Below are 13,508 nucleotides of genomic sequence, written 5' to 3'. Positions count from 1 at the left end.
CCTGCCCCGTATCTTTTTGCAAGCCCCGGGACTTACACTCATCCGGGGGCTTTAGGCCCAGCATGCATAACCCTTTGAAAATCCGGCCCTTGGTTTTGCTGAAAAATTGAGAACAATGCTCTGGTCTAGGAAGCTCTAGTTAAAGACATTACTCACAGATTGTCTTGCCTGGAAATTTTGAAAAAGCAGCATATTCTTAGGTTTATAACTTTATCGGAAATACCAATACTGTCAACAATGGGGATACATAAGAGATACTTGGAAAACTGGTCCACGGTTCTTTTGAACATTTCTGAAAGCAATATTGCAGAAGGACTATCGGGAAAGAAGCTATTTTTCTACAGAGAAACTGGTCATGGAAAGTCAGTGAGGATAACCTTCAAGCAGATGTCCATGGTGGCATATATGCACACATAAAGCTGCAAGCATATCTATGTTATTTTATAATCCATGCGTATGATATACGCACATTTTATAAAATACGTGCATCTCTAACCTTTAACATATATCTATATGTAGGCTTATGCAGAAATACATGCAATGCATTGAAACAGCAAAATTGATATATTTTTTATTATTTTTAAGTTATTGATATTATAACTTATCATTATATTCTTGAATGAACAAGAAAAAAAATATAAATCAAATATACATAATCCACAAATATTATTTTGGTAATAAGCTAAACAATACAAATTCTAACATTGATATTTGGTTGTATAATTATAGTCCTCGAAAAATGGAGAGATCCAATTCTCATGTACACTTTACACGTGAAAATAAAGTAGAACATACCCATGGAAATCAGGATTTACACATGTAAATTGTTATAATTCTAAAACATGTGCATGACAAGCAAATTTCCAATTTTACCAATTAGTCCACCATTTCAACTCCAGGGCTTTGAGACCATCTTGATTCTTCAGCCTGAACTCCTTCTAGTTCATCCAGATCTCCCACCTAGTCAGTACTACACAATAAACATGTTAAATATCACTTATACTAGATAAGGAGCAGGGGTAAAATTGAGTAGGTTGGCAAATCTACGTGCATCTTTTAAAATGGAGAAATTGCTTATCTGATAATTTTGTTTTTCTTAGTGTAGGCAGATGAACTCAGGACCACTTTGGCTCTGAGACAGTACATTGAGGCAGTTTTTCTTACAAGTTACAATGTTAAGATAATATGACCTGTTGTCACACTATCACACAAGTTATCATGTAAACCGATGTGATACCCATGTTTGAATGTCAGTATATAAAAACAAATAAATGAATAAATAAATAAATAGTGTATTCCTGATTGCAGATGGAGTCAGATTTCAAAGCTGACGTCAGCCTACATATACACGTGCAGGAAGCTCTGCTCTTCATTATTCTCCTCGAAAAGCAATTGTGGATATATGTGTGCTGTGATAACTTGATTAACTAGGACTGGTTCAACTGATTTCCAATTGAAGACCGCCAGTGCACTCAACTGGATAACGCCGACACCCGGCAACTATGGGTGTCTTGAACTAGGGTAATACCTGGCTTACCCGTGCTTGTCTTGTTCTCGAGGCTTGTCACCTGAGGTTACCGGATTCCAGGGCAGCCGTGGGTGGATTGCTGAGTCCATCTGTCTACACTAAGGAAAACGAAATTATCAGGTAAGTAATTTCTCCATTTCCTAGCATGTAGCCAGATGGACTCAGGACCAATGGGATGTACAAAAGCTACTCCCGAACCAGGCGGGAGCCTGTTCGTTACCCACTTAGTACTGCCATTGCAAAGGTTGTGTCCTCCCGGGCCTGGACATCCACGCCGTAGAAACTGGAGAAGGTATGTATGGAGGACCACGTTGCCGCCCGACAGATCTCAGCAGGCGACAGCATCTTGGTTTCTGCCCAGGACACTGCCTGGGCCCTTCTGGAATGGCCTTGAGCTGTAGAGGTGAGGGCTTCCCTGCCTCTACGTAGGACACCTTGATTACTTCTTTGATACAGTGGGCTATGGTTGCCCGCGAGGCCGATTCCCACTCTTTCTTCCCGCTGTGAAGGATGAATAGGTGGTCCATCTTTCGTACAGATTCCGATCCTTCCAAGTATCGGACTAGGAGTCTACCGACGTTTAGATGGCGAAGAAGGTGTGAGTGTTCCGAGTCATTATGTTCGTCTGGGGATGGCAGCGAGATGGTTTGGTTTAAATGAAAATGAGAAACCACCTTCGGAAGAAAAGAGGAGACAGTGCGAAGCTGTATGGATCCCAGTGTTAACCTGAGGAATGGTTACCGGCAGGATAGTGCTTGAAGCTTGGAGATGCGATGGGCTGAACATATTTCCACTAGAATGCAGTCTTCAAGGTCAGGAGCCGTAGTGACAGACCGCTTGTAGGTCTGAAGGAAGCTTCCGCTAGGAAGTCTAGTACTAGATTGAGATTCCATAGGGGCATCGGCCACTTTAATGGTGGTGGGATTTGTTTGACCCCTCTCAGGAAGCAAGAAACATCTGGATGGGTTGATAGACTGATGACGGCCACTTTGGCTATGAAGCAGGCCAGCGCAGCCACCGGAACCAGGCCAGCGCAGCCACCTGAACCTTGAGGGAGTTGAGAGACAACCCCTTCTTCAAGCCATCTTGCAGAAATTACAGGATTGTGGGGATTTTGACTGTCCACAGAAGGATCTCGCGGTCCTCACACCAGGCTTCAAATACTCTCCATATTCGTATGTAAGCTAGCAATGTGGAGAACTTACATGCTCGGAGCATGCTGTCATTCACTGCCTTAGAGTATCCGCTCTTCTTCAGGCGAGTCTTCTCAATAGCCATACTGTAAGCAAGAATCAAGTCGGGTCTTCGTGGAGGATTGGTCCTTGCCGGAGAAGGTCCCTGTGTGGAGGTAGGCACAAAGGGTTCCCCGCAATAAGTCTTCTCATGTCTGCATACCACGGCCTTCTTGGCCAGTCCGAGGCCACTAGAAGTACTAGTCCCCTATGGTGTTCTATCTTGCAGATGATCCTGCCCAGTAGTAGCCATGGGGGAAAAGCATACAGAAGGTCTTCCTGTGGCCATGTTTGGATGACAGCGTCAATTCCCCCGGAGTGAGGTTCTCGTCTGCAGCTGAAGAACTTGGGAACTTGGGTGTTGGACCGGGTTGCCAGGAATTCCATGGTTGGGGTTCCCCGACCATTTTACTATCAACTAGAAGGCTGTGGTCGACAGCGTCCATTCCCCTGGGTCTAGCTTCAGTCTGCTGAGATAGTCCGCAGAGACGTTCTCTTTTCCCGCGATGTGGACGGCTGAGATTCCTTGCAGGTTTGCTTCTGCCCACGCCATGAGGGGGTCTATTTCCAGGGACACCTGTTGGCTTCTGCTTCTCCCTGGCGGTTGATGTAGGCAACTGTTGTGGCGTTGTCCGACATGACTGAGATTCTCCCCGGAGTCTGTGACCGAAACGTAGGCAGGCTAGTCTGACTGCTCGGGCTTCCTGTCGATTTATGTTCCATCCCACCTCTTCCTTGTCCCATTGTCCCTGGGCTGTCAGTTCCGGGCAGTGGGCTCCCCACCCTCGCAGGCTCACATCCGTGGTGAGCAAGATCCAGTTCAGTGGGGATAGTTTTATTCCCTTGCTCAGATGGTCTTCCTGTAGCCACCATTGGAGCTGGGTCCGAACCTCTGCTGGTAGCTGGAGGTGAATGGAGTAGTTCTGGGACGTCTGGTTCCATCGTGACAGTAGGGAATGTTGTAGTGGGCGCATGTGGGCCCTTGCCCATGGAACGACTTCCAGGGTTGATGTCATAAGACTGAGGACTTGGATGTAGTCCCATACCTTGGGCCGAGCATAGTTCAACTGTTTTTGCAGTTGACTCAACAGTTTCCGTCTCCTTGGAGGGGGAAGGACAAACTTGTCTTGCTTGGTGTCGAAGCGGACTCCCAGGTACTCTGGTGACTGGGAGGGCTGAAGGCAGCTCTTGGCTGTGTTGACAACCCACCCGAAATTCTGCAGTAGATTCTTGACTATGGTGGTCGCCTGGTGACTTTCCTCTAGAGATTTTGCCCTGATTAGCCAATCGTCCATAAGAACATAAGAAAATGCCATACTGGGTCAGACCAAGGGTCCATCAAGACCAGCATCCTGTTTCCAACAGTGGCCAATACAGGCCATAAGACCCTGGCAAGTACCCAAAAACTAAGTCTATTCCATGATACCATTGCTAATGGCAGTGGCTATTCTCTAAGTTAAGTTAATAGCAGGTAATGGACTTCTCCTCCAAGAACTCATCCAATCCATTTTTAAACACAACTATACTAACTGCACTAACCACATCCTCTGGCAACAAATTCCAGAGTTTAATTGTGCGTTGAGTAAAAAAGAACTTTCTCAGATTAGTTTTAATTGTGCCCCATGCTAACTTCATGGAGTGCCCCCTAGTCTTTCTACTATCCTAAAGAGTAAATAACCGATTCACATCTACCTGTTCTAGACCTCTCATGATTTTAAACATCTCTATCATATCCCCCCTCAGCCGTCTCTTCTCCAAGCTGAAAAGTCCTAACCTCTTTAGTCTTTCCTCATAGGGGAGCTGTTCCACTCCCCTTATCATTTTGGTAGCCCTTCTCTGTACCTTCTCCATCGCAATTATCTCTTTTTTGAGATTCGGCGACCAGAATTTTACACAGTATTCAAGGTGCGGTCTCAGCATGGAGCGATACAGAGGCATTATGACATTTTCCGTTTTATTCACCATTCCCTTTCTAATAATTCCCAACATTCTGTCTTAAATGTGCTACTTGATAACTTCATAGAAAGAAGGTTTCTACCTTACCTGGTCTTGGCGTTTCCCGGTCTCTTGCCAGGCGGTCTCTGACTGTATGGGGGAGAAGGAAATACCTTCACCGCCGTGCTCGATTCAACACCCGCTGCCTCTAAGCCACGCTGGGGCTAAGTCCACACCACAAGCCAGCTACCAGAACGAGGGATCTCGGAAATCATCTCAGGAATTCTCGACTGGGGGAGGGACCCTTAGGTATCACCACAGGAGAGCGGGGCTCATCTTCTTGAGGTAAATTTTCTTTCTTCTTTGTTTTAGAATTGTTAACACTATTTTAGCGTGTGGAAGTGTCCCTAACTGCTTTAGGAGATGGAGAAATACTGAAGAGCAGAGCTTCCTGCATGGCTATATGTAGGCTGACATCAGCTTTGAAATCTGACTCCATCTCCCATCTGCTATCAGGAGTACACTATACTCATTGGTCCTGAGTGCATCTGGCTACATGCTAGGAAATAGCAACTTACAGGCGTAAATGTTGGTGTTGCTCTGAAATGCTATATCACCCCTTTTTTATCCGTGTATATGTGCATGCAAAAGTGAAAATATGAACTTGGTTTTTACTTTTAGAAAATATAGAATACACGAGTAGAGGCTACTTACATGCATATATTCTAATTTTTATGCGTGTAATGTATTGAAAATTCACCCCATTATATCTCTATGTCTGTCCCACCTAATAAGTTTTGACCCAGTCATACAATTTCAAACTTCTGCCACAGATATAGCATCCAGTGACCACCAGCTCACGTGCATGTGTATTTGGCACTGACACTTAAGAGGTAGATTTTAAAAGTGTTGCTCACACAAAATTGGCCACATACACACATATGTAACACAAATTTTAAGAAGACAGGAAGGATGCACGTACATAATAAGGCATTCCAGGGGCAGGGCCAAGATTGAAGTACATAACCTCAAATTTTGCAAAGGCAACGCACATATGTTACCAGCATAATTTTGCTACTGCTCTGCAGGGGGGGGGGGGGGGGAAGAGCGCCTCTGCATAGGGTCAGTCTGATACTCTCTATATAGGACCACGGGGGATGGTGTTACAAGCACGTTCAGAGGTATTCATAGTAAAATGACATCAGTAAAGAAATGTAGTCCTTCTAAAACGTGATGAAAAGGAGTAGATTTCTACCATGCAGTTGGAACTGCAGTATATACATTTACTGATGTTAGTTTTTCTATGAATACCTCGGAATGTATCTGTAACACCAGCCCACCTCCCAAAATCCACCCCGATTCAAAGTGCCCCTCTGTAGTGGTACCTGTACAGAGGGTATCACACTGACACTCTCTGTCTCTCAGCATGCAGGATATGTGTGTAAAGGCTGTAGAGAATTATGCGCGACAACAGTATTTTAAATGCTACGCGCATACTTTATAAAATAAGGCATGATTTTTCTTGCATGTTTATGGGTGCATGCGCGTTCCTTTTTACCAGTTAGAATTCCAGTATTTTTTTTATCTTTCCTATATGGAAACAGGTCAGTTCAGTTGAAATCTCAAGGAGACAAAAGCACGTTGTAATTTCATAAGGTATTTTGAAAGCTGCCTTGCCATTAGTTGACATCAAACATTTGCAAAGCTGTCTTGACTTTGGTTAATATTAATTATATACAAATATCGGTACCAAAGAAGAAAAATATACATCACATAGGGCTGGATTTTCTAAGTTCGCAGAATTTAGAAAATCCGGAGGTCACAGGGGGCGAAACGGGCGGGGGGGCGGGCGGGCCTGCGCTAGCCGGCAGCGATCGCACCGCCGCGGTGCGATCACTGCCGGCGTCGTGCCGAATAACTACACCATAAAAGGTGTAGTTATTGGGCGCGAAATAGGCAGTGAAAAGGTCCTTACCTTTTCACTGTCCGTGCCATCCTCGCAGGGTCGGCCACGGTGACGCCCCGACACCTCCTCTTCCGGGGCAAACTCCGCACCAATGTAGGTAGCGCAGGCGTGCGATAGCCTTAGAAAATAAGGCCCATAGAGAGCAATTTAATAAAGCTATTTACTTATGTCAAAGACTGAGTGAAAATTGCCAAACCTGTATGCAGTTAAAAAATACACACAAATACAACACAACTATTTTATCTATGGGAAAAGTAGGTAGGATCAAAAGCAAGGCTAAGCTGGGAGAAAAACAATGCATGTAATTTTGGATTTTCAAAACTATGCACATATTTTTTCCCTGAAAAAGAATCTGCAGAAAAAACAGGTGCAAATCTTTGCAGATACTTGTCCCTTATGCCATTTTCAAAGGGAAAATACTGGCAAACTTTGCAACAATGCACATAGAGTGGAATTTTCAAAAGGATTCACGTGTGTAAACATAGCATATATCATAGAAATTTTCAAAAGCCCATTTCATACTTAAAGGTGAATTTTAAAAGCCCAGCACATGCTAAAACCAGAAGATAGATGCACAAGATGGGCTGGCCCGTGCCAAGAAGATTTTAAAAGCTACCTGGATATGCATATACTTGCTGCTGCTGCTGTGTGCAGAAATGAAAAGTTAAAAGCTACCTGGATATGCATATACTTGCTGCTGCTGCTGTGTGCAGGAATGAAAAGTTAAAAGCTACCTGGACATGCATGTACTTGCTGCTGCTGTGTGCAGAAATGAAAAGTTAAAAGCTACCTGGATATGCATATACTTGCTGCTGCTGCTGTGTGCAGGAATGAAAAGTTAAAAGCTACCTGGACATGCATGTACTTGCTGCTGCTGTGTGCAGAAATGAAAAGTTAAAAGCTACCTGGGTATGCATGTACTTGCTGTTGCTGCTGCTGCGTGCAGAAATGAAAAGTTAAAAGCTACCTGGATATGCATGTACTTGCTGCTGCTGCTGCTGCGTGCAAAAATGACAAGTTAAAAGCTACCTGGATATGCATGTACTTGCTGCTGCTGCTGCTGCGTGCAGAAATGAAAAGTTAAAAGCTACCTGGATATGCATATACTTGCTGCTGCTGCGTGCAGAAATGAAAAGTTAAAAGCTACCTGGATATGCATGTACTTGCTGCTGCTGCGTGCAGAAATGAAAAGTTAAAAGCTACCTGGATATGCATATACTTGCTGCTGCTACTACTGTGTGCAGAAATGAAAAGTTAAAAGCTACCTGGATATGCATGTACTTGCTGCTGCTGCTGCTGTGTGCAGAAATGAAAAGTTAAAAGCTACCTGGATATGCATATACTTGCTGCTGCTGCTGCTGTGTGCAGAAATAAAAGTTAAAAGCTACCTGGATATGCATATACTTGCTGCTGCTGCTGCGTGCAGAAATGAAAAGTTAAAAGCTACCTGGATATCCATATACTTGCTGCTGCTGCTGCTGTGTGCAGAAATGAAAAGTTAAAAGCTACCTGGATATGCATATACTTGCTGCTGCTGTGTGCAGAAATGAAAAGTTAAAAGCTACCTGGATATCCATGTACTTGCTGCTCCTGCTGCTGCGTGCAGAAATGAAAAGTTAAAAGCTACCTGGATATGCATGTACTTGCTGCTGCTGCTGCTGCGTGCAGAAATGACAAGTTAAAAGCTACCTGGATATGCATGTACTTGCTGCTGCTGCTGCTGCGTGCAGAAATGAAAAGTTAAAAGCTACCTGGATATGCATATACTTGCTGCTGCTGCGTGCAGAAATGAAAACTTAAAAGCTACCTGGATATGCATGTACTTGCTGCTGCTGCTGCTGTGTGCAGAAATGAAAAGTTAAAAAAAGGAGCGGGGTGTGGGCGCAGTCTGGGCATTCCTGGATTTTTACTTGCAATTAGCACGCAAATACTTACACGCAGACGCGAGCACCGGGGTCCCCTGCCGCCTAACTTCACTTTTGCTACGGATGTCCTGTAATATAAAAAATTCTAGGCACATTGGCAGGGTTAACAGGGGAGAAGGGAACCTATTAAACATATTTGTTAACTGGATAAACTGGGAATGAACTGGGAAAACGGCCAATGGCGTCAGCGAGTATGGTTTTTAAAATCCCCCCCTGACGCAGTAGAAGCAGCATTTGTGCATACAGGCGTGCGTCCACTTAACATTGCACGTACACGTGCATGCGGTCAGTCTATTCTTTTTTTAACGTGTGCATATATGCATGTATGTTATAAAAGGACCACATCCCTGAGCGCAAGCCGATGAATGTGCACCACTATTAAACTTACCATCTCTAAGTGCATCTATGTGCATAAAATCTATTGAGCATATAACATAGCAATTTTCAAACGCCTACTTGTGGGCTTAAAATGCACTTACATGCATAAAATCCAGTTTTACGCATGTAAATCCTGCTGAAAATTACCCCTGAAATGTTCATACATCTCCTTGTTATCAGTCAGCGCATAAGGAAGGCAATTTTCAAGAGCCAAGTAAATTGCCCCCTATATATGTGGGTATAACTATGGGCGAGGATCAATGACACCCTAACTTTTACTTATGAGAAAAGTAGGTGGGTGCAAAGCAGGTTAAATCCGTTTTAGCAACCACAAATACTATTGGATTTTCAAAATTATGCATATTGAGGTCCATTTTCAGCCACGGTGGCAAATTAGTCAGATAAACTTATCCAGCTGCAAGTCAAATAAGATTATCCTGCACATTTTAGGATAGGCTATGAGTCAACCAGACTTAGTATCTGGCTAAGTCTGAATATTGAAATTAGCCGGATAACTTATCCAACTAATTCAGCTCCTTTCAGTTATGACCCGGATCGCCCCTGAGTTATCCAGCTATAGACCTCATTTTTCAGGGGAAAGGATCCGCAGAAAATGCAGGTGCAAATTTCTGTGGATACTTTTTCCATAGGCATTTTTCAAAGGGAAAGTAGGCACATATTTTTTTGGGAAAGCTACTGTCAGTGCCAGGCAAAATGGTAGAAGCTATTCTTAAAAACAAAATTACTGAGAACATAGATGGACATGGTTTAATGGGGGAGAGTCAAGATGTCTTTTGCGAAAGGAAATCTTGTCTTAGCAATTTACTAGATTTTTTGGAAGGTGTAAATAAACGTGCAGAAAAAGGTGAGCAGGTTGAATTTTCAGAAGGTATTTTACAAAGTTCCTCAGGAAATTCAGAGGTCATGGGACAGGAAGCAGTGTCTTACTGTGGACTGGGTTTTGGATAAAATAGAGGAAACAGATGATAGGAATAAATGGTCAGTTTTCCAATGTCCCAGGTGTTGGAACCTGTACTATTTTGTATATTCATAAATGATCTGGAGAGAGAAACAATGACTGAGGTAACCGAATATTCACATTACTCCTGGGGAACTCTGCACAAAAATATTTAAAATTCTGTGCAAATTTTATATTGGTCAAAATAACACAATTTACATGACAGTCTTTAATTACATTTTAAATTATTACAGAAAAAAGTTATTACTTAAAGTTGCAGAGTTTCAAATATTTTGAGCAGAATTACCCTAGAAATTCACTGTAAGAGAGTGTCCTTTCTACATACACACACCCTCATACAGGCTCCCTCACTCTCTCGCACACACACATCCCCTCATACAGGGCCCGCTCTCTTGCATACCCACCCACACAAGCTCCTTTTATCTTTCACACATACATCCTCATACAGGCTACCTATGTCTCTCTCTCACACACCCCTTCACACAGGCTCTGTCTCACACATACACAATCCCTTCACACAGGCTAGCACCCTCACACACACACGAGCTCCCACTCTCTCACACACATACATCCTCATACAGGCTACCTATGTCTCTCTCTTATGCAGCCCTTCAATCAGGCTCTGTCTCACACATACACAATCCCTTCACACAGGCTAGCACCCTCACACACACACACACACACACACGAGCTCCCACTCTCTCACACACATACACACTCTTTCACAATCTCCTCATATAAGCTCCCTCTCTCTGAAACCCACACCCCCCTCCTATCAACCCCCCACTCCCCCTCTTATCAACCAAGCTGTTTCTCACCTTCCCCCACACCCCCTCTCCTCTCCCACACACACATTCTCTCTCATCGGCATCCCCCCCATGCTCTCTCTCACTGGCATGCCACGGGATGCGCTCCGTTCACGGCGAAGAGGAAGGCCCAGCGTGCCAGAGTGGCGAAAAGGGAAGGCCCCCGTGTGCTGCAAATGGTGCGCTGGGCCTTCCTCTTCGCCACAGAGCGTGTGCCGCGGGACGTGCTCCGTTTGCGGCATGCCGGGGTATCCTCTGCTATTTTCTGCGCAGAATTTGGCAATTCTGCACGGGGGGGGGGGGGGGGGGGGGGAATTCTGCGCAAATTCTGCATTCTGCAGTAGCGCAGAATTCCCCCAGGAGTATCACATGCCATAAAATTGCTTTAAGTCAATAAAACCGCAGCAGACTATGAGGAACTGCAAAAGGACCTAGTGAAACTAGGAGACTGGGCATGTAAATGGCAGATGCAATTTAATGTGGAGAATTAAACCCAAGCATGGGGACAGGATGCTGGGTTCCATATTAGGAGTCACTATCCAGGAAAAAGACCTTGAAATCTTCAGCTCTGTGTGCAGCACTGGTCAAAAAGACAAATGAAAGGAATAATTTGGAAAGGACTAGAGAACAGAACTGAGACTATCGTAATGCATTTCTATAGGTCCATGGTGTGACCGCACCTCGAGTACTGTGTGCAGTGCTCCTTGTCCCATCTCATAAAAGATGCAGTGACATAGAAAAGGTACAGAGAAAGGTGACAAAAATGATAGAGAGGATGGAAAAGCTCCTGTATGGAGAAAGGCTAAATTAATTAAGGCTCGTTCCCTTGAAGAAGGAATAAGATTGAGATTTATAAAATCATGAGTGGGGTGAATCAGGTAAATAGGGATCGATTACCCTTTCACATAATACTAGGACTGGGGGGCAACTGGCAAATTTAAAGCAAATTTTAGGAAGCAATTTTTCCACTCAGAGCACAATTAAGCTACAGAATCTGTTACCAGAGGATGTGATCAAGGGAAAAAACTTAGTGGGATTCAAAAGATGATTGGACAAATTCCTGAAAGAAAAGTCCATAAACAGTTATTAGCCAGGAAGACTTGGGAACACCAGCATTTATCCCTGGGAGTGAGATGCAAAAATACATCAAGTACTGGGGATCTGACGGCACTTGTGACCCGGACTGGCCGCTGTTGGAGAGAAGATGCTGGACTTGATGGACCATGGTTTGACCCAGCATGGCACTTCTGATGTTCTTTTGCAATATTCGCATGGAAAACTTCCAACAATTTGCAGTTTTGAAATTTGCCCACATAAGGCTATGACTGTTTTTTAAATATGGGTCCACTGGTATTTTTTTTTACAGTTTTCAAAGGGAAAGTCTGGGCGTAAACTGTAGTGTAGATAAAGGATCTTCAGACATTTGCATTTGGTTTTTCTGTGCCTATGTTTTGTACAGAAAATGACATGCAGAGATTTGAAAATACAATCACGTTTCTAGGAACGTCTCCTAAAATATCTACAAGTACCTGCGTGTCCTTTTAGCCTGGTATTTACTCAGATAATGGCTTTTGTAAATTCTGCTCATACTAACTGCCCTTTTCAAAGGAGATTATCGCTGCTGTTGGCTAAGATCCATTTATTTTAGGACTTTATTAGTTGTTTCAATAATTTTTTTAGAAGAAGCAGGCAGATCCAAACATTTTTCTTCTGTTTTTTTTATATAATGAAGTTTAATCGCCTGTAATACTAATTTGTTTTGCTTTATTGCTTAATCTTTATTATATATCTGTTAATAATTTAATATTTGTTCTATTGAGAGCCCCCCATGGTCTTTGTGATAGGCGGCAGAGAAAGCATAACCTTCCAAGTCTCTGCAACAGCTGTAACTCCCTGTAGGGGGCCGATGCCAGATTGCTGGAGACCTCCAGTTCAGGGCCTGTCAGATAAAGTGGATCCAGCTTTGCTCACTGTCCTTCGGCATTTTCAGAGCATGGCTTCGGCAGATCAATCTGTAGTTCTTGCCTTTGTTGTTATCCCAATATTCCTTGCCCCCAACCTGGTACCTGACGGCGAAGTGCAGCACGGGGCAGAGCTGCAGCAGGAAGGGCGGCGCGGGGAAGCTGAAGGCGAAGACGTCGGAGGCGGCCGAGCTGCTCTGCCACACGGCGCGCACCTCCTGCTGGCTCCGCCACTCCGTGAACGAGTAGCGCACCAGCACCGCCTTCTCGTAGGCCAGGTTCAGCACGCGCACAGTGCCCGCCACGCCGAACGCCTGCGAGCTGAGCACGCGCTCCAGGCTCACGCGCTGCTGCTGCAGGCGCGCGGGGAAGTCGCTGCAGTCCGCCGGCTGCGGGAAGTCGGGCTCCAGGTACTGGAAGGCCACCTGCAGCTCGCAGCTGCAGCGCAGCGCCGAGTTGATGGCGAGGCGGGCCAGGACGTGCAGAGGGATGGCCGGGTCGTCGGCGGCGCTGAACACCTTCACCTCGGCCAGCTCCAGCCCCAGGGAGTCGGCAAAGCGCACCTGCTGGCAGCGGGGAGGGCACTGGGGCGCGCGGCGCCTCTCGGGGGAGGTGGGCAGGGAGCGGGCCCGGCGACGCATGATGGGCCGCAGGTGGGGGTCGCAGCTTGCGGCGCCCCCCCTTCCTTTTGCCGGTTCCATGCTCCAGGCAGGGCCGGAGCCGCGCTCTCTACGCCACGGAGGCTGTGCGAGGCCGGAGGCGGAGCCGGCGCATGCGATCCCTCCTGTTCCGGGATTA

The 13,508-nt window shown here is 45.2% G+C and overlaps 1 protein-coding gene and 1 long non-coding RNA gene across 2 annotated transcripts; both read right to left on the bottom strand.

The window, feature by feature from the left end:
• Window positions 1-557: 557 nt before the first annotated feature.
• On the bottom strand, window positions 558-10,194 carry LOC115089264. Its single transcript, XR_003856036.1, has 2 exons — window positions 6,671-10,194; window positions 558-970 (listed from the first exon to the last, which is right to left on the bottom strand). It is a non-coding gene; the product is annotated as an uncharacterized LOC115089264 (long non-coding RNA).
• Window positions 10,195-10,780: 586 nt separating this feature from the next.
• PPP1R3D (protein phosphatase 1 regulatory subunit 3D) lies at window positions 10,781-13,508 on the bottom strand. The gene has a single exon (XM_029597390.1). It carries the CDS (start codon window positions 13,409-13,411, stop codon window positions 12,692-12,694), a length of 720 nt encoding a protein of 239 aa, XP_029453250.1. The 5' UTR covers window positions 13,412-13,508; the 3' UTR covers window positions 10,781-12,691.

The sequence above is a fragment of the Rhinatrema bivittatum genome, chromosome 4, assembly GCF_901001135.1.
Source record: "Rhinatrema bivittatum chromosome 4, aRhiBiv1.1, whole genome shotgun sequence".
In the NCBI taxonomy this organism is placed as follows: domain Eukaryota; kingdom Metazoa; phylum Chordata; class Amphibia; order Gymnophiona; family Rhinatrematidae; genus Rhinatrema; species Rhinatrema bivittatum.
The sequence above is the reverse complement of the archived record's forward strand: the minus strand, read 5'-3'. Positions and strand labels throughout refer to the sequence as shown.